The sequence below is a fragment of the Pterocles gutturalis genome, unplaced genomic scaffold (assembly GCF_000699245.1).
Source record: "Pterocles gutturalis isolate BGI_N339 unplaced genomic scaffold, ASM69924v1 scaffold41693, whole genome shotgun sequence".
NCBI lineage: Eukaryota > Metazoa > Chordata > Aves > Pterocliformes > Pteroclidae > Pterocles > Pterocles gutturalis.
Genome location: NW_010119526.1, coordinates 18,362 through 39,575, shown reverse-complemented (window position 1 = coordinate 39,575; position 21,214 = coordinate 18,362). Strand labels below are relative to the sequence as shown.

Sequence of the window (21,214 nt, the reverse complement as noted above, 5' to 3'; positions counted from 1 at the left end):
AAATAATTGTGTTACCAAAAACATCAGCAAGAACAAGGTTTCAGAAAGAAACAAGTGTGATTATAGTTTGAATTTTGACATTTTAAAGCCTTTGCTTTCATTGATGTAAGGTAATTCATTTTTACACCCACCCCCCCTTTTTTTTTTTCCTTTAGATTGCAGCAGAAATCAAATCAGGTGTGAGTGAGTGATCACCCATGCTTACTCTAAATGGCAGACAACACAAGTTACAGAAACCTGGACAAACACTACAGTAGCTTACAAAACATAAAACAAGGTTAATAGTTATGCCTTCTTTAGGATAATACATAAGAAGGGTTTTAGGAACTTTATATCAATAGCTCATTTCAGATTATGCTATTTTCCAGAGGTCTGTGAAATAAAGCGGTAAACGTGTTCTCTTCAATATTCAGTTCAGTAAGAGTTCAGTTGCAAAGATTCTACTTGCATAAATATAAAAACACATGATAAAGCAAAATTATTTTAATTAGTAAGCCAACCATAAATAAATTCACCCAAAATTAACAGAAGAAGCAGCTGTGTTCTTTCTACATGGATACCTTTTTTAGCATGTTTTAATAGTCAACTTCATTGTCTAGCCTGGGACAAAACAATTCATCATTTAGCACTCAACAATTCTGCACACTATGTCTTTTTCTTTTTAGTTACATTTTTTACATTTTCTTTACAAATGTAATACTTATGTACATTATATATTTTATTTCTACAATTGATGTACTTTACTGAAACTCTACAACTTTCACAGGGAATTTGCTGAAGTCTTTAGTAAATATGAATCATTCCTTTTAAAAAGAAATTCATATAAACAACCAACATACAGCACTGCCCTTTGATATCTCTGTTAAGAATTTGGATCTGGAAGGGCTACTATAATAAACGTAAGAAAAAAGGCTTTACCTAATTGTACATTTCGTTAAGAAATATCATCCCACATAGCTACATAAATTCACCAGCTTGCAATAAACAGAGCACCATATCGCTGCACAACTGGAAACGTGTATAAACCAATTTAAAGTTTACTAGTGAAACAGCTTCATCACTCCTAGCACTTTTAGACTGAAGTAAATCTGCAAAATTCTTTTGGAAATGTATACTTCTTTATCTGTAAAGCTCCCAAAACAGTGCTGGTCACTGTATATTGTGAAGAACCAGCATCCACTTTTGTATCTTCCCATATGCTTCTCTCAGCCCATGCTTCTATCTGAAGTCAGGATTCTTCTTCTGTTTATTCCTTGATCACTTGCAAATTTGCTGTTGAATATTAAGTAAGAATTCATAATATGAGAAAGCTGCTTCTGTCCGATCCTCAATTAAATGCTGAAAAAAATCTGTTTTGGCTGGGTTCTCATCTCTGAAAGAACAGAGAAAGGTATTTTAGTTCAAACATTGATCAAAAAATCCACTATAAATTCAAGCAGAAGCATAAGTTCTCATTAATTGCTCACTGTCCTTTGGAGTCTAGATTCCGTCCAAAGATACTACAATTGCAAATAATCCAAAGCATTAAAGTTCGCAATACACTATCAAACAGCAGTATCTTTTTAAGAAGTATAAAATGGTACAAAAGTGGGGGAAATAGTATTTAAAATATCTTGTAGAAACACAAAAAAAGAAAACAAAATTTATTTTGTTTTAGCAGCTAAATATGCTGATGGCAAAGAATTCTGAAAGGGTTAAATGAAAACCTAATAAAGATTAAAAAACTGGAAAATTCACATCTCTGGTTACATGTAATATTCCCACCTTTCATCAGTGTCAATTAGAAATTGTAAATACAAGTTGCCAACAATCACCCTGTACCCAACAGATATACTTACTTTATTACTTGAAGAACTGGACTTAAAGGTCTACTGTCTCTAAGCCAGGATATAAAAGATCGTGTCCTTTCTGAAGAAAGTGCATCTACCTCAGGAAGCTGTGTCTGGTTGAAAGGAATTGAAAGAAGTCATCATCTTTTATTATCAAAACAATTTAAAAAAACCAGACAGTCGTAACATGACCCAAGCCACAATTTCTATTAAGAAATTACCTACCATGCATTATGTATACACATTTTTTTCTTCAGTTTAAGTATAAAAATTCAGTAATATCTGTTCTGTAGGAACATCTTTAACCTAAACTGCCTTTTAATTGCAAAAGATTTTTAGAAAGCAAGCTCATTTAAAAAGTAATTGTTTCAAAACACTGCTTTTGCAGTTTCCTTGCCTTTATCTTCCCCCGTCAACCACGTTCCAGTGTTGCATTTTGCATCACTGAAAAGATGAACAAAACATGAAGAAATGAAATCTGAATTGTAAGAAAATTGCAATGCGAAGATTATACTGGATTATTTGGTTGTGGAATGAGCTGAAAAAAATAGAATAAAAAAACTGGAGCCATTCACTGAGCTAAATATACCAACTCTTAGGCTGATATGACCTCTTAAGACAAATAATATGAAATTAATATAAAAGAACTGAGTACAGATTCAAAAGTAGTTCTATTGCTACCTTTGCAGTATATGAAAAGGACATAATTTAAAAGCAAAGATAACAACTTCTGTTTATGTTAGTTTTTCTCTCTCATTTTCATGATAACAGATGCTATATAACCATTGAAAAAAGTGATCATCCTTCCTTTACCCAAGTTCTTCCTGAAAACTCTGTCAACTAACACTACCACCCGCTGATCAGAGGGGACAGTTGTAAATTCCTAATACAGGCAAAATATGAAACTCTGAACAAGCTGTCCAATTTTATAGCAGTTTTAAAGCTCACCACTCTCACCTGTTCTTACAATTACCACTTGTCACTTACTTTCCCCCTCATACTATGCAAGCTTTACAAGCAGAAAATATCTTCCTATGTGTTTCTAAGATGACTAACACATTGTGGCATTATGTGAATATAACCACTCGATTCTAAACTTTTCTAGAGAATTCTAAAAGGGTCCATCCTTACCCACCACTTGTTGATATTTTGGAATCACTACCCACAGAAGAGAGGACTTTCTTCTCTTTTAATTGCTGCTCTGTTTCACACACGAGACTATAGGTACAGGTTATAACAACCTCCCACACCAAAACACATATCCAAGGGTCTTTGATGTTTGAATAGCTAGAAGTGTTTCTTTTTAACATTGACTGACAGTTTGGAAGCTGACCAAAACTTACCATCGATTTGGTATCTTACACCAGGTTCAGAGAACACAAGGCTTCCAAAAACCATTATATCAATAATATAACTCTAATCTTAACAATTAACACCTCTGAATTGATAGTTTTTGTATTACTTTTATGAAATTCCACCCTCTTCTTGGGAGCCCACATGTATTTCCATAAAAATAATAAAAGCAGTAATATCATAGAACAATTTTTTTGGCACGCCATGAATGCCAAAATACACATTTACATTCTTTCCTTGAAAGCATTTCACAACTGTCTGTCTCCCATCAGGCTGGCAAGAGGTTAGAAAGTACTGAATAAAACCCCTGAATTCATAGTTACATAAATAAAGACTGAAAATGCAGAAAAATTGTTTAAATATAGATTCCAAATATAAGAACTGTACAGCAGAGCTCATTAAAACACCTACCATTCTCTGTGGTACTGACGCATAGTTTGGGTATCCAAGGACATCTTTTATGAAGTTGTTATCACAGTTTTTTCCAATCCAAATGTAAAAAACCTGTAAGATGTCAGAATCAGTTTTAGTAAAGGCCTTGCATACATTTTAGAAAAAAAGACAAGTGGTGACATACCACCAGAACAATACCTTTCAAGAAAATTAACAACTTGAGAGCTCTGGTTGCAATTCTTCTATACATCCCTATATTCATTATTTGTACATTTACTTATTAATACATTGATAGCATTTGGAATAACATCATTAAATGTCAAAAAATTATAGGCAGAATGCAAATACTGAAAGAACGGGGATACAGGGCACATCTATATTGGAACAGTTAATGCATTAACTTGCCATGCTACCTTCTAAAATGAAAAACCTAAAATTATTTTATAAAGTCACACCACTGTGTCAGTTACTGCACACTGACTTTCCAATCTAAACAAGTCATAGTAAAATATCAATTAGGAAAACACATTATAGTAATTATTTCAGACATCTGGAGACAGAAGCTAGTTTGACATTCCCACTCAGCCCCTGAACTTATACAAGGTTTAAAGCACTTTCCTAGAGTGCCATTAGAGTAGCATGTTTCATCACGTTACTCGAGTAGCATAAAGCTTCATCCAATTAAGTGTGTTTTAGTGTAATTTCCACAAAACCCTTAAACTGTATCTACAAATTTTGTTCACTCCCCACAATTCCCTCACTCTTGCAAATCTGACATCACATAAGACACAAATCATAAAACCACCTATATTTGTGTGTCACTGAAGGTTCCTGCCTCAATAAGAAGTCCTTGGTTAGAGAGACTGTAGTACATACAATTTAATAACCATTAAGATAAATTTTGGAAAATGGAAATCCATTATTTTCACAAAGAAAGTGTAACCCTTGATGTGAACTCTTGGTATATTCTGATCAGTCTAGCATGAAAAAAAAATGAACCTCTGAAGCCTTAATATGCAAACCTCCTTTCAAAATATGAAAGCCTTTTGATGGAGCCCAGATTATTGCCAGGAATGCTGATTCACTACACTCTTATTGTTGAGAGTTGACTGCTTTTAATAATTCAGCATGCATTGGGGTTCTTTTTAAAGAAAAAAAAAAAAGAATCTGTCAAACTGGTAACTTACTGAACCACAATCCATAAGAAAAGCTCCTTCTCTTGTCAACTTCTCTGCAGACAACTTCTGAAGAGGTGGTTGAGGAACAACTCTGTCATTTACGTGTATTGTACTCTGTAACAAAAACCAATACTCAATAACATTAGAATATAAATAAGCCTTTTAAAAAATCTTAACCAGGTAAAATAAAACAGCAAAACACACTGTTGATCTCTAGCAAAATTTTAAAGATTCTCATGTAACAAAATGCCATGTTAAGCCTAAAATTATTATGTACATCAAACAATTCTGGAATGTTACTTAACCTAAAGGCTACTTTATTACCTAAAAAAGAAGAATGCAAGTTCATTTAAGTTGTGTATGTAACACTTCTCATGCTATAGATGCCAAACTTTCAGAAGAATTCTAGTGATTACACTTAAATTTTCTAAAAACAACCTCCATAGATTTTTTAATTGCATTCAACTTTTCTAGTAATGTTGCAAAAGCAGAAAAACATCAAATACTACAGGAAGCTTATCATTGGAGGCAACTTTATTTGGTTTCAGTATACAAAACCTAGAATCCTCCACCAAATCTACTTCATCCATTTCCCCTAGACAGTTCTAAAACACAAAACCACACTGGAGATGTTTCCAGTGCATACAATCTGCTCTACTTTCTTTGTATAATAGAAAAACATGGAATTATTGTGGTCACTGAAACAAGGGGAAGTAAAACCACAGTTCTGCTCATAACACACTTCTGTACTTGCAACTCAAAAGTTGAAAATAAATGTTTTTCTTGAGTTTTTGTAACTCATGGAAAATGCTCGGTTTATATTACAATAACTTTAGTTAAATTATGGCAGCACAATATCAAGTTTAATGGACCATTAAAACTAGTAAATGATATCAAACACACTTCGTACATTACCTCATCAATCAACTTGTCTATTCTGTACAAGTTGGGATGTATCATTTTCATCAAATGAACAAGAGGTTGGCTCTTCATCTGGCACATCGCATATACGCGATCATCCAAGCGTGTACTCATGCCTGTTCTAAATGCTTTCTGTAGGAGAACAGTGCTGTTACTCAAATCCTGTATTTTATGTCACATCTAAACAGTGTATTTCAGACTTTTCAAAAGTGTCAAGCAAAGATGGCAAAGCTTTTAATTCAGTGGAGAATATTCCTATTATCAAAGTTCATATTCACTCCTACAGCAAAGCTAAGTACATCAGTCCTCCTTGGCTGCCACAATCATTTTGGTTTTGGTTTCTTTATATCCTAGGCTTTTTTTCTTATTGGTAACAAAGATAATAAAAAACACCTAAACAACTTATTTTCTCAGCCATTCTTACTTCTGTCTCTCACACAGATCCTCTTGATAATAAATGGTCTGGTTTTTCCCCACCTTTGCGTTACTTACCAAAGAAGTCCTAATACGTATATTAGAGACTGAAATAATCACTAAGCCAAAGAAAATAAGCTATTGTGACTGGATTTCCTAGCAAACTTACATAAAGATTTGTTCACTATAAGAAAACAAAGAACTGTCAGATGTGAAAATCTTTAAGCTACAAGATATATGGATAACAAAATCAGTAAGTTCTCTTTTAAGTATGATCTTTTGTAATACAAAGATATTAAAAAATAAATCAAAAAGCAGTAATAACTTCTATGTGAACTTTAAACGAGACAACTTTAGTTTGTGTAACAGATTTCATTGTATGTCCATGGAAATAAGCTAACACGGTCATCTTTCATGTGAAAGTCCTGTGAAGAATTCCTCAAATGGACAAATGAATTAGTTACCAAACATTAATCCACTATCATACATACGTGTTTGAGAAGGGCCAAAATATACAGTGGAAACAGCTTGAGGGAATTTGGTGCTATCAGCATGGACTGCTGCAGATTTGAGGCAGTTGACATGTATGCTGCCAAGGAGTCTACCACGGCATTAACTAAGGCATCTCTTGCATCCGAAAGACTAGATGAAACTGAGCGATCCACAGCTGTTGGGTTAGAAGGAGACAAGAAGTTACTAGAGTTGGCCTCATTCATTCCTTGAAAAGATTAGTTGTGATTTTAGGTGATATTTTAAGATTTTTTTTAAAGAGCACACCTGTGATCCTAACTTCTTTTAGAAGTAAATAAGACGATTGCCCATAGAGAAACTCACTTTCATGATGCTTAAAAAAAATAGTGTGGCTGATCTCTGATCCTTAGTTCCTACTCTTGGAGAATTTAAAAAATTGTTTAAAGCTGTGGTATATACTCAAGACTAAATATAAATCCCATTTTAAACCTTACACAAATAACTTAGCTATTGGTGAAACTCTGCTGTCTTACATCCAAGATAAGATCTGCAGCAGTAATTTTTGGGTAGTTTGTTTGTTTTGGTTTTTTATAAGAAGTTTCCTCCATTTTTTCAGTGGCATTACTATGATTAGTGTAAATGAAGTTTCATCTTTCTCTGCTGAGAAAGGGCTGCAAATCCTGCAGTTGGAGGAAGCCACCTGCTGGACTGAATACACATTTAAAACAAGATACAGAAGAACCACTGATTTATTCTAATGTATTTGGCTATTAGTATATGACATAGCATATACTAAAATGCTGCACAGTGCCATACACAAGCAATGGCAGAGATCAGTCTATGAAACAGCTACTTATGGCCCGCAAGTAGGGGATAAGGAAGAATCCTCAACTCAGTAATGACAGGATAGAAGCATAGAAAACGAATGCTTATCTTGGATATACTGTTGTCAGTTAGTCTCCAGCAACTCACTAAACTGAATCACTCTGTTTCTTAAGTAATCCTAGTATGCTAAAGTTTGAGATAACAACCATGATGATGATGGCAAAAAACTTACGAGTTTTGATCCAAGTGTGTTATGATTCTTTGTCTTTAATAAACTCTAGAGCACAATGTAAGAAGGCTCCTTGTAAGACATTAAGGTCAACCAGGTATTCAGACTAAGGAATATTTCAGTTAATAGTTTTGGTATAACTTTGATTTTGTCATCTTTTGTACTCTCAGGCTTCAGAGTGCTTCACTCCAACCTTCTTCTACAATACCCAGGCTTCACTCACTACTTCATTTAAACAGCTGGCAAAATTAGGAATGTACAAACATATATTTTAATCTCCCTGGTCTGTACTCACCCATGTTTGCTAAGAGGCATACAACTGCTTGTACATCCGCTCCTGCATATACATCAGTCAGTGAACTGACTACAGGCAAGCAAAGTGTGTGCACTCGAATTCGACGTTCACCTATACAAATAAGTAGAAACCATTATGCAACATTACCTGGTAGGGGCATACAAATTCAGTCGTGACAGCGTACGTCCTCTCATCAAAGATGCACTCATTTAATAAAAACACACCAGTCAGGAAACTGCTGTAACACAATCTCCTAACTCCTGTCTCTTAACCTGTTCAAAGTCTGCAACACTCTAAAGCATTCAACTTATGAATCAGCACAAGTTCTTAACACAAACTAGCTTATAACATCCACAGTAAGAGTCTTGATCCTGCAAATGAAGTACACTGATTTCCAGCCCAAAATTTTGTGGCTTCTTCCACAAATACAAGGTAGCTGCTATTCTTTACGCCCACCCAATGTACTAGTAACTTGCTCCACTCCATCACGGGTCTGCGAAAGCACTACTGCTTTTAACAACAGCCTTTTAAGTAACTGAATCTTGCTGAATCAACTTTACATAAGATGGCGATAAATTACATTTTTGATTAATAAAAGATTTATATTATGTGATTAACTGCCAAGAAGGCTCACTAGCTTTGACAAGATTCTCTTAGGGTATACAGAGAACAACAAAAGACTGTGAAACTAACTATACAAACATTATGTTAGAAAAAGAAACAAAAAAACTCAGTGGCCAATTCATTTGAATTTATTTACCTTTGCTGGAAGTATACAAAAGAGCTGTTTGAAAACAAACCAAAGATGTGTCAGTCAGACTTTCCTCGATGGACATTTGTACTGCAAATCCAGCATCAGGATTTACATTGGCAAGGGACAATAAATCAGTAGAGCGTACAAAAAAGTTCCCATGAAAAGTGTGTATTGAAAGACCTAGAAGCAGAAGAAATAATTCAGAGCGAGGTTAAAACAGCACAGAAAAACTCCTATGAATATTAAAAACCCGTAGCCCTCAAGCCCTCAAGGAAACAGTAAAAACTCCTATTCTATCACACAGAATCAAATATGTGAATCATTCGATGTTTCAGCATGATCCTGCAGAGTTGATGTTCAATTCTGAACACTCTGAACTGAATTATGCCCTTACACTACACATGTCAACTTAGTTGAAGGGAGATGGTACCATCTTGAGTAAAAAACAAAACAAAAAACCAAATGGCAAAAGCTAAGCTAACTTACATTAAGAGTGCAACTATCTTACTCTGCAGTGAAAGTGACATAACCTGAAATCTAATGTTGCTAAAGACTAAGCACATTCCAAATGACAGTTAAAATGCTTACAGCAACTTTTCCATATGAATCAGTATTTAAAGCATACCTTTTGTACATCTTATGCGCATAACTGCTTCAAATCCAATCTTTCTTGTAAGGTATCTTTTAAGGTCTTTCTGCAACTTTTCAGCCTGAGCAGGATTATGGCTACGATGGAAAGATGGATAGTAATAGATGCACCCAGCGGAATACTTGGACATGCAAGCTGGGAAGGAGGAAAAAAGATACCGTTAAGAGGTGAAACTGTAACACAAAGTCAGGACACAAAAATTGTGTTCAGCCTTCTGCAAGTATCATCGATGTTCATTCTTTTCTTGATATGACCCACATCTGTAAGAATGACAACTAGCCCAGACTCAGGCCACTGAAGACAGGGAGGAGTCACCCCAATACACAATTATCTAATTATACACTTACTTCCATAAGCACACTACCTCTGGCAGCTGACAGAGGAGTGCATGCAAAAATAAAATTTAATGGTGTAGAGGTAAAATTAAGTGTGTGTGCAGAGACAAATCTTGGTTTAATACTGAAAGCTAAGAACTCTGTTCTACAATTAAACTTGTCATTCCTTGCCATGTTTTCTGTTCTTGAGCAGGAGAGTACCTTCTAGTTTGAAACTGTGAAATTCCAGAATAAATAGTCTGATACCACCAATCCAATACTCCTCTTCTTTACTGCTATCAACTTCAAAGTTAATTCCTTTGCAGCATTAGCTGCATTTACAAAAGTGCAAAAAGATTTACATGATTTAAGAATTCCTGAAGTAGCCTGTGCTTCCAAAGAAAGACAACAGTGCCGAAAGAGTGAATGCATACACTAGGTATTCCTTACCCAGAGAAGCTAGATCAGAATACTGAGAACTCAAGAGAAACAAATCCACAGCAGTCTGCTGGCCTGAGCAGTCCAGTGCCAACTTCTTATAAAAATCCGTTGCTGGACCAAGATGCTGGACCACCTTTGGTGAATATATTATACAGGAGAGAGTTAAGACAACAATTATGCTCTCTTAAGACTTTACAGAACACCAGACATACTATTCAGTAGCAAAGTATCATAAGGAAGTTTCCTTTAAGCAATAATACATAGGCATTTCCACTTGCAAAAATTATTTCCCCTATGCTCCATATTATTTTAGTTTGTATTTACAAGCAGTTACGATCCTACTTTCAATGAAGTTCACGGTCTCGTACAAATAAACATTCATGTAACTGTGTAACACGTACTGGATACTGTAAACTACAAGGCCATAAAAATAATAAGAAATCATGTTTTAAGTCTACAGTTTAATACATCCATGCTTTGGTTCAAAACCCACATTGATATCCACTGATTCAGAGATACTTGCAGCTTCTTTTGCTTGCCAAGAAAAGCCATGGACCAAAGGCCCAAAAGACAGCTCATGCACTCTGAAGCAAGTAATACCATATACCACACATACGTGTATAAGTTAGTGATCTTAAATGCACAAACAGACACTGAAAAATTAAAATTTAGTGAATTGCTATTAACAAAAACCAAGAGTTGATCTGCAGAACCACACAAGACAGAAAGACATGGCCAGTGCCTAGTCTCATGAGATGAATATTAAAGGAAATTTTTGTACCTTTGTGCTAGACCTTTGATTGGGATCTTCTCTGGAATGCAAAAGCCCTGCTCCCAAAGACGGTAACTGAGTTTGAAACACAGATATCCGACCACCCGTTGGAGACATCAGTTTAAATGCAGCCTGAAGAGCAGGGCCCAATGCGCTGTGTGTTTCTCTCGTATTGGTGAACATATTTGGTAACGCATTCAACAGATCTTTTATCAGCTGCAGAACAGAAAGGTGTTTGAGATGTTTCAGGCTTGAGATTTTCTGCTGTTTCTAAAAAGCCTTAAGTATTGCCATAACTGAAGTGATGAACAACCAGTACCAAATATATCCGTTTAGTTTCAACACACTAAGGAAAACAAAGTCATAATTTTAAAAACTATGATGAACCAAACAAACTTCTACAATTAAAAAGTAGCATTAGAATTACACATTATGATGATAAGCTTGAAATGAAAGTTTAAAATGAACCTCTATTTTGAATATTTAACTCTTTAAATTTAATAATATATTTTGAGCAATCATACCTCTTTGCTTTCATGGAGATTTACAAGTAAACTATCTGGTGTAGGTAGGAAAACATCTGTAGAGAGAACGGGAAAAAAGCATTTTGTTAAAGAAAAAAACCCAAACATTAAAATAGAACAAAACATTTCACTGCCAACTGCTACATGTACCATGAAATAGTCTACTTTTCTGATACATATATTAGAGAGAATAATACAGTCCATGCAAAGCTTGTTTTACTCAAAGCAAAATTAACATCTGAATTTCACTTTTTAAACACCACCTACTCTGTAGTTAGTCTAAGATTATTTTTAAAAATACATTCCCTAGACATTCAATAATATTGACCTAATACCAGAATATTTGAGATTCTAATATTTCTTCTGAGGGGAAAAAAAGTAGCTTCTCAAAAATTTTGTTTCCATTTTCTTTCTACTTACCATCAATATCCGAGACAATCAACATCTGAGGCTGAGATAAACCTTCTTGCAAGTTGTAAAACTGAACAGTGCTGTCAAACGTTATGAACCCTATTCTTGTTCTCGAGTCTCCAGGCAGCCTGAAGCATTAAAAAAAACCAACTAATAGGTTAGTGGCTTAATAGAGCCCTAAATTTCTCTCTCAAGAAACATACACACAGCTCCTGCTGATGTTAGCAGAAACTCAGCTCGTGTATACAGGGGTGAAGGGAGAACAGAAGAAAGATCTGAAACATGTTATACAAGTAATATTTCTTCAGTATTTTCCAAAGAGTGAAGATAATGATACAGTTTACAAGACAAAGTGTTACAGGTAAGCACTCACTAATATATTGATACTCAGTTCCAGAAGAGAACTTAGTAGGTTCATTTTTGTTGGTCTTGGCAGGGGGGGAAGCATGCACTTTATAGATGTTTGTACAATCAACATGTTGTTAGAAGTTACAGCTAAATATTTTTTGCAGATAAATAAGTAAATTATTTGGAGATTCACCTTTAATCACATCCAGGGAAGATAGCTCCCATCATGTAAATTCCTTCAACAGCTGTTTTTTGGGAGGGGCTCTTTTTTTTGCTTGGTTGGGGGGTTGGTTTTTTTGTTTGTTTGTTTTTTAGACATGGAAGCTGCATTTCAGAATCTCAGGCAACACAACTGATGTCCTTTAGGGACAGAATGTTTCAACACTATATGCAAGTTTTCTGCAAAACTGTAGGTTAGTATTGTTCATAATATCACATTAGATAATTCGAAAAGGTTATTTATATTCTTACTTGTCTAGGTTTTCCAGCAATGACTGGCAGACTATTGTCAAATATCCAGCCTCCACTGCATTATGAGACACATCTAAAACAAATAAATATACCGCAGGCTGAGGAGGACGAAGCTACAAAGTAAAAAAAATAAAAATAAAAAAATGTTCAAAAATCATATTTAAAGAAATGTTAAAAATGATTAGTCATTAAAAAGGAAAGTACAAAACAGGAACACTTAGAAAAATGCAAGGTATACATTATTCAATCAAACTGATTAACTAATGAAGAGTCATGCAGATAGACTTAACCACAATTCCCAGTGGTTAATAATTTCCATTTGTAATAAGCACACAATGTTATGCTTCAGAACAGAAATTGGATATGTTAGTCTCTCCTTCCAACAGTCAACTCAAACATGACTCTCTGGTGCCAGATATGGAACTCACCCTTCAGAACACCACTGTTATTTCCATATGTGGACAATGTGATCCATTAAACAGCACTAAAATATTCTACCTACAGCCTTTTCCCGACCATAGAACAATCTGTATTTATTCCTTGCCAAGTGTCTTGGCCACAGTGTTTCAAACTGAAGACAAGAGAACAATTTATTTTTGCTGTTGTTAATGTCATTATGAATGAGGCTTTTTCCCAGGCTGTCTTTATCTTTCTTGGAGACGACTACTGTCAGAACAACTGTAGGCTGAAGTTAGACTTGATTCCTAATTAGAATAATTTCTGTCACATTTACTAACTAAAAATTTAAACCCTACTTTATTCTCTCGTTATTCTGGTCTTTCAAAATCTCTTCCAAGTGAGGGAGAAACCCAGAAACCACGTTGCATCAGACTCAGACCAGATTATGCCACATTAAACTACACCGGACAAGTACACACATTGCAACTAACAAGCCTCTGAATATCTACATTTGCCAAAACTCAAAATAAACTCAAATCTTAATTATTCTTTGGTGTTAAGAGGCCCTTCACAGGAAAACTACTACCCAACACTGGAACAATATGGAACATTAATTTCAAATGCATTTATATTAACATGCAATTGTTGTTGGAAGTTACCAGGAAAACTTTTTTTACCATATAGTCTGAGGAAGCAATGAATTCCACTGTAGAATTTTGGACCTCTGGCCGCTTGTGAGGCTCTCCATAAGATCGCGTCAGAGGATTATACATAAATTCTTCAGGAACTATTAAAAAAAAATTCCACAAAAAAAGTTTATATATTTGTCAGAAAATAAAAATAATGATGGCAGCTACAAGCAAACAAATGCAGACATATTTCAGCTATCACTAACAACAGAAAAAATTCACGTTAAGGATACATAAAACAAAGCCAAGCAACATCAAAGTTAAATAACTGGAAAAAAAAAGGGTTATTTTAAACAGCAATATATCCCCAGCTTTAAAACACCAATGCAAATAGAGCCTTTCACAACAAGAAGCTTCAATCTCTGTTGCTTCTCATAACCTCTGGCCTGGCTTGCAGACAGTATCAGCTGTCAGCATGTTTCCATTTGCATATTGCAACAGCAGTCAATGGAGTCAGTTGATTTCATTATACTAGTAATCAGGATAATATGACGACATTTTCTTCATCTCCCAGAAAACTGCAAAACCACCTTTTACTTCAGCAAATGCACAGCACATCTGACTTATGATCCAGAGATGTAAAAAAAATATATATATCTTAAGAACACCATCATTTTAATCTACATTTTAATCTCAAGTATCCCATGGACTGACATGATGAAAGTATCTATAAATGCAAGCATCTCCTACTTCAAAAACTTACCATCATTAACTCTATAGCATAGATTGCATTTCCACCTCCTTTGATCAATGAAAGAAACAAAAGGGTTGATATACGTCCGGCAGGATCTGCATCTCACTATTGTGCTTGATGTTATTACTGGTAATTGCTAAAATGGAAACAATGGAAAGTTGTAACAAAGGTATGCAATACATTTTATGGAAAACATTACTGTGCAGTACAGTGTATAAGAGCTTCATAAAACTAGATATTCTGTCATCTTTTAATTTTTTAGCTCATTTTCATATAAACTACAATGCCTATTAAAAATATCCTTCCCATTAAAATCAGAAGAAATACCATTTAATTATTGTCTTAATCCAATCTCACAAATCAAAAGATATATGAAGATTGTCAGTGAAATTACTTTGTATCACACAGTTACAATAACACAGCTGCTATTGTAAGAGGAATTATGAAAGATAACATTGGGTGACTAAATATGACACAGCAAACCTTACATAAAGAACACACATTATACGAAAAGAAGTCCTGCTGTACAGTTATTCACCTTTTTACATAAATACCAGTAAATTAGACAGAGAGGTGTTGCTTAAGACTCATGAACACACCTTCTGTCTCACAGTGTGTTTACCTTCTGTTCACAGCATTTATCATCCCAATAATACATTCAACACGAGCACCTCTCTTCAAGAGGGCACTGTAAACACCTTTTCAAGAGGTATCTTACAGTTCTAAACCCAACACACAGAACAGTAATTCAGAGCTTCAGAGAACCACAGGAAAGCAAAGATTCTAACAATAAGGAAAAAAAATTTAAGGACTTGTCCAAAGCTTCTCATGAATTTCAATGAAGTAGCAACTTCAAGGCTTTTTTCCCTTCCTCCTCTAAGTCCTAAATATTTTTTTGCTATTTCCATTAAATTTAGGGCTTACAGTTCACTATATTTTATTGTTTGAAAGACAACAGGACAAGTGTGTATATTAAATACACATACTAAAAAAAAAAGCTACTTTACCGTTAAATCTCTGAAAGGATGTAGCAACAAACCCAAAGGAAGCTTAGCTTTGTTTAACAAAGCCTGTGTCTGTGGAATATTTGTCAATGTACATCGAAATGAGCTGAAAGGAAATAAAAACATTCTGTTGAAAATGAAATTTTGAAAGTTGTTAAAAACAGTGTTAACTACCTGATTTTAAAGAATTCGGAAATTTAAGAAATCTTATGTTTTACAAAGCTGATTTAATAAACAAAATTAATGCATCAAAGGGATTAAAAAAGCTTCCTAAATAAACAAACAAAAAAAATACTCCCCTGCTCCTCAATTCAGTAGTTGAGCAATGCAAGTATAGCAAAATGAACTTGCAATAAAGAGCTAAAAGTGCTTTAGGTACAACGCTTAATGTAAAATGATGTATTTTTTATTCATTATAAAGATTTTTTTGGGTGAAGAAACTCAAGGAGTACAGTATTTACTAGTTCTCAGAAAGAAATATTTAAATAAGGAGACAGTAGAAAAGGATCTCAAATACTGAGAGAGTCAAAATCTTTTCTTTTGTGTAGTAAAGTGGAGGATGGACTTAAAGCTAAATAAAAGGCATTAAAAAACTCCAATGCACAAATAGTGCTCTCCAAAGTGTTCCACACCTAAGAAGGATTTTTGAGACTCCCTGTTTTCTGACTTCAGTTTTCTGGTGGGACCATGCATTGTCACTAGGGCAGTAAGCGGAGTTAATTTGGGGCAACGAACAAAATTTCTTTTGGAATTAGAATTAAGATCTCTGAGGGAGAGCAATTTCCACTGTACCTAGCTGCACTTGATTTGGGATAGCAGATAACACCACTTAATGTTAATTAGAGGTGAAAGGATACATCATGATTGCAGGATTAACACAGTAAAATATACTCACAGTTTATTCAGTGTATTTAGGCATGATCATCATAATTTTCTGGAAAAAATCCTACGCAATATTACAAAAATATTCTATGAAATGTACTGCATAACTTTAAGGTGTTTATTAATAGATTTTTTTTTTAGATGGATAAAACAAGGCAAAGATTAAGCAGGTTTCTTAATGTTTTAATAAGTGAGCTACACCCACACTGCGCATAATGTATTCTGATGGCATGATAGCTTCAATATTTGTGCAAGCATGCAGAGGATAAACTTATTTTCAAGTGAGAGGGGTTCTATTAGCTCATCACAAAGATTTATAGTCAGGAGACTGTTTAGACTTTTTTTTGACGCTTCACATAATTATTAATCACTGAAAAATGTAAGATGCTGTTTTAGACACAGTACACTTACTCTGGACTGCAGTTTAATTTCCTAAGATCAGAATTCAAGTTAGGCACAGGTGCTGGAACTGAAGATACAGGCAAAATATTTCTATCTTGGGTAAGGTTTACTGGTCTCAAGCTTTCTGGCTGCTGAGAATGCTGTAGACTTAACCCTCCTAAGGAAGAGGACAGCTGGTTCACACCTGGATATTGCTGAAAAAAGTAAGAGCATTGCAGATGGGTAAACACACAATTATACTTAAATAACAATCTTAAATCTGCTTGTAATCCAGATTCTTCCAGACATGTATTTAAAAAAGATACAGCATTAGTTAGTACAAGAAAAAAGACAAGAAACAACAAACAAGAAAAGAGCTGGCAGAAATATAAAAATGCTAAGACAAATGTGACATACTTTGCAAATATGTATCACTGGACAAAATTCAAATTCATGATACAAATCAACACTGGAAGTCACACATGATCTTTCAAGAATTCCAGACATAAGAAAACTAGTTACTAGAAGGCTGACAAGTTTTTTCTCTCTTCAAAGATGTTACAATGTAACTTTTTCAAGTTATAGAAACTTTATATATTTATTTTTAAATAAAAACAAAACACCATAGAAGAGGAGAAAAGGTTATGTTGGAAGGCACCTCTGAGGTCTGGTAGTCCAACCCCCTGCTCAACCAAAGCTAACTTCAAAGTTATATCAAGTTGCTCACAGCCTTGTCCAGCTGAGTTTTGAAAATACCTAATGATTGAAGATTTCACAGCACAATCTGTTCTAGTGCTTCCCCACTCCCATTCTGAAGAATTTTCTCTGTATACGTCCAATTGAATTTCACTCACTGCAACTTGTCACTGTTGTTTTTTGTCCTACTGTGTAAAAGAACCTAACTCAATTTCACATTATAGTGAAGATGAAGCCAAGTCTTTCAATTTAAAAAAAAAAAAAATTAAACATTTCCTTCAGGTCACATGTCACCTCCATAACAATGAAAGCATTCCTGGATATTATACGCTACCTTATGGTACAACACTCAGATCAGTGAGGAATGTTGATCACCTACAAAAGCAGCTTTGATACATTTGCCAGCTGGGCCTTATTTGAGAGAACTCGATTTGTAAATCGTCAGGTTTAATTTTCTATACCCCTTCACACATTCAAAAATGCTGAAGCAGGGCACAGAAGTGTTTTGCCTCAGCATCTGACTCTTCTTCAGATTTCACTGCTCTTGGGTGACTCAGATGTGCAACGAGAGCCAGGTGACTGTATACAACTTCCTGTGTGTTTGGTGCTCTCTTTTCCCAGAAAACAGCAGATGCAGGCAGCCTGCTCTACCACACACCCAGCTCTACAGAGCTCTTTCATCTGGACCCTATGGCATGCCTTGCTCATAAGGTGACTTAATGCTTGAGATTATAGCCCATAGTAGTGCTCTGATCAAACGTATACTTGCTGATCAAGTACTTCATTATGCTTCTTCGTGGTTTCCTATTAATACAGTACAGTTCTTTGGAACACCAAACCTTAAAACTGTGAATGCTGCCAACTACTGGTTAAACAAACTTGTTAAGCCTAGCTCTTTGGAGATACACTTAAAATTTGTTTAAAAACCTTCAAATAAGGAGTTAAGATCCAGAGCTATGACAATAAATGTTAAGTATAATATTGATGTCTCAGAAATTATTAGAATAAAAACTGAAAATGTTAAAAAATAAATATATAACACAGAAAAGACTTTGCTCATAAAGTTACTTCATGAACTAACTTTTTAATTAAAAATACAAACCTGTGGGTAGTGCTGAAACCCAGGATGGTGTCCTGGATTACTGGGCTGCACAGGAGTAGGTGGCACTGCATTTTGATAGCCAGGCTGCAGTGTTGGATATCCATAACCAAAGGGCTTGGAAGCTTTTGATGGTTGGGGGACTGATGGAGCAGGAACTGGGCTGCTGGTCACAGAACGTGTCTCTGGAAGGACAAAAGAAACCTCACAGGTATCAAATATACTTACTATTTCTTTCTTAACTTGAACGTAAACTCCTAAATGCTTAACAAACAACACTTCAATTTATAAGCTTTTGCATTATCCATCAAGTTGTTTATCTGCACTGACCAAATAAATTAGCAAGGAAGATTACTGCAATTATGCTGACAAAGGGGTACACATGGGAAGATGACCATAAACTTGCGTACCTATGAACAAAATGCTATTTCACAAAAAAAATTTCAACTGTATAAAAAAAAGAAATAGAAACCCCTTAGAACCACATTTTATTCCAAGATTTGCACTTGATATAAGCTGCAAAAGAGACCATTCATGCTTAGTCTCTCCTCTAAGGCAACAGAGCTATTCTCTAAATATAGACACAGAACTTTTCTTGTAGTACTTCAAGTCTCCCCTGTATATCCCTGCAGCACAGTTCAGTCCCACTACTTTTAAAGGCCAAAATGAAAGTAACACATAGACCTAAATTCATAAAAAACTGAACAGTGGTAAAGAGATGAAACTACTCTTAAGGTTGATAAAATCCACAGGGAAAAGTGGCAGGCGAAGAAATCAACCACTCAAGAAACCAACTGCCAATAAACTACGTTTGGTATAAGCACTCCAGGAGAAAATAAAAAAAAAAAAAAATCAACTGCTTGAAGAAATCTAAAGTTGATCCTGTTAACTCCTTAAGGAAAATAGAAGGGACAAGTTACTTTTAGAATATGCCTTCAGAAGAAGCAAAATGGTTAGTTATTAGCTGAGAAATTAGAATTCACAATCCTGCAGCCATGCCTCTGCTACCCTTACTGCATGAGCTAGACCCTATGTGGATACCAAGATCAGCTTTTTACTTGACAGAGACTTCACTTTACACAGGAACCCATCAAACTAAGGAAACTACTGTGACATTCACAGAGGCCACAGCGGTGCAAAAGAGCCAGAGGGGGTGGCCACCCAAATTAAACCAATTGTCATTTAAAATACTGGCTAACATACCAACATTGAATAGCATCTTTTCCACCTGCTCTCAATATGACCAACAGGACAGTTCCACAGATTTCAAGACTGAGGTAGTCTGCTAGTACATTCATTTAGAACAAAGCCGATGCTCCTGATATTTCTAGAGATAAAAAAGCATTTATGTTCTCTCTGATGATTGCCCCCACTCCTTTCAGAGGCACTTCCTTTCACCTGCTTGCTAATTAACAATAAACAACACCAGAAATAGAAAAAAAATCATAAACAGTAAACATTTAAGTCTTTAAACAAACAATTCAGAATTAACATGCGATGAACTGCTTACCTGGATAGCCACCTCCTTCCAGGGCATCATAATTGTTCAGAACAGGAGAGGCACTGCTTGTGGTAGAGGAACTATCAATTGCTGGGGGAGGAAAAGAATTTAAAGTTAGGTGCTTCAGAAATGGCAAGTTTTAGAGAAATAAGAGACTGAGAATTTTTTCTAAGAACGCTGATAAGAAACTGCCAAGAAAGATCCTAAGAAAAAACACCACTTCAGCCCTAAGACTTGAAAGACCTCTGCAAAGAGGAGGGGGAAGAAGAGATGAAAAATCAACATAATATTAGAACACAAGTACCTGTCCAACAAACAGCAGAAGAGAGATCAATGGGAAAAGGACCAAAACAATGAAAAACAGTTTTCTTGAAACAATAAATATTTTTCTATTAAACTAAAAGTTATTTCTAGACTACATCAACATGTAAAACATTTTAAAAATAGTCTCTGTTGTCACCTCCTTCACAACCGCAAACGGAAGATTCCTATCACCTTCAGAGTGACTATGCACCATCCCCACCGTCAAGCAAAACTGACAACCATGCTGTTGTAATTCAGAGCTTCGTTTGTTTTCAATGCAAAGCTTCTGTTTTCCATTGAACATTGATAAGAGGCCTCAGCTTCAGTCAGAATAAACAGCTACTTTCGGTACATGGAAAAGTATGTAACAAGTAACTACGTGAAAGTAACAGAAGTCAACCAGAAAAAAGTGAACAAGCAGACAGACATGTACACAGCTGTTAGTGTTGAAGAGCCTCCTAATGGTAAATTTTTAGTTCACCCTATGCATATATCTTGAATTCCTTAAAACATCCCAAGCCATGAAGTGGTTTCAAAAAAGACAATTATATATGTAACTTCTGTGGCAGAACAGACTCAGAAGAGATTCGTTGATACCGTTCTATTCAGAAGGATCAACCATGACCACACATCCCATTGTGAAGCTGAAAGTATTTCAAAGGAGAACTTCAGTAGTGGAATATTTAAGATTTGATCCCCCTTCAATTGACATTTCCAAGTAAAGAGACTCCTGCATATGGGCACATAACATCACTGACATTTGGGACACTAACACCATGGCAACATCATGACTATATAGATTATTTTTGAGCATTTTGCTTTTAAAGCATTCAGCTAAGAAAAAGCAAAACTATTCCAAAAAACATAATAGTAACAACAGATTTAACGTAATATTTAACACTGTGAAACTCATACCACGTTAGTTTTCAGATTGTTTTTAACTCTAAATTTCCCCCTTTTCCCGCAAAGTTTAT

At 35.1% G+C, this 21,214-nt stretch overlaps 1 protein-coding gene across 1 annotated transcript in view; it reads right to left on the bottom strand.

Annotated features, from left to right (window-relative positions):
* Positions 1 to 542: 542 nt before the first annotated feature.
* SEC24B (SEC24 family member B) overlaps positions 543 to 21,214 on the bottom strand; it is a 34,074-nt gene continuing 13,402 nt past the window's right edge. Inside the window, 20 exon segments of the mRNA XM_010076597.1 lie at positions 543 to 1,372; positions 1,839 to 1,942; positions 3,594 to 3,686; positions 4,763 to 4,867; positions 5,669 to 5,806; positions 6,580 to 6,755; positions 7,909 to 8,019; positions 8,669 to 8,842; positions 9,288 to 9,446; positions 10,076 to 10,199; positions 10,848 to 11,054; positions 11,363 to 11,418; positions 11,783 to 11,901; positions 12,593 to 12,705; positions 13,669 to 13,778; positions 14,384 to 14,510; positions 15,382 to 15,484; positions 16,672 to 16,856; positions 18,440 to 18,621; positions 19,947 to 20,027. Coding sequence (XP_010074899.1) covers positions 1,258 to 1,372; positions 1,839 to 1,942; positions 3,594 to 3,686; positions 4,763 to 4,867; positions 5,669 to 5,806; positions 6,580 to 6,755; positions 7,909 to 8,019; positions 8,669 to 8,842; positions 9,288 to 9,446; positions 10,076 to 10,199; positions 10,848 to 11,054; positions 11,363 to 11,418; positions 11,783 to 11,901; positions 12,593 to 12,705; positions 13,669 to 13,778; positions 14,384 to 14,510; positions 15,382 to 15,484; positions 16,672 to 16,856; positions 18,440 to 18,621; positions 19,947 to 20,027 — 2,582 coding nt within the window. The 3' untranslated portion in view covers positions 543 to 1,257.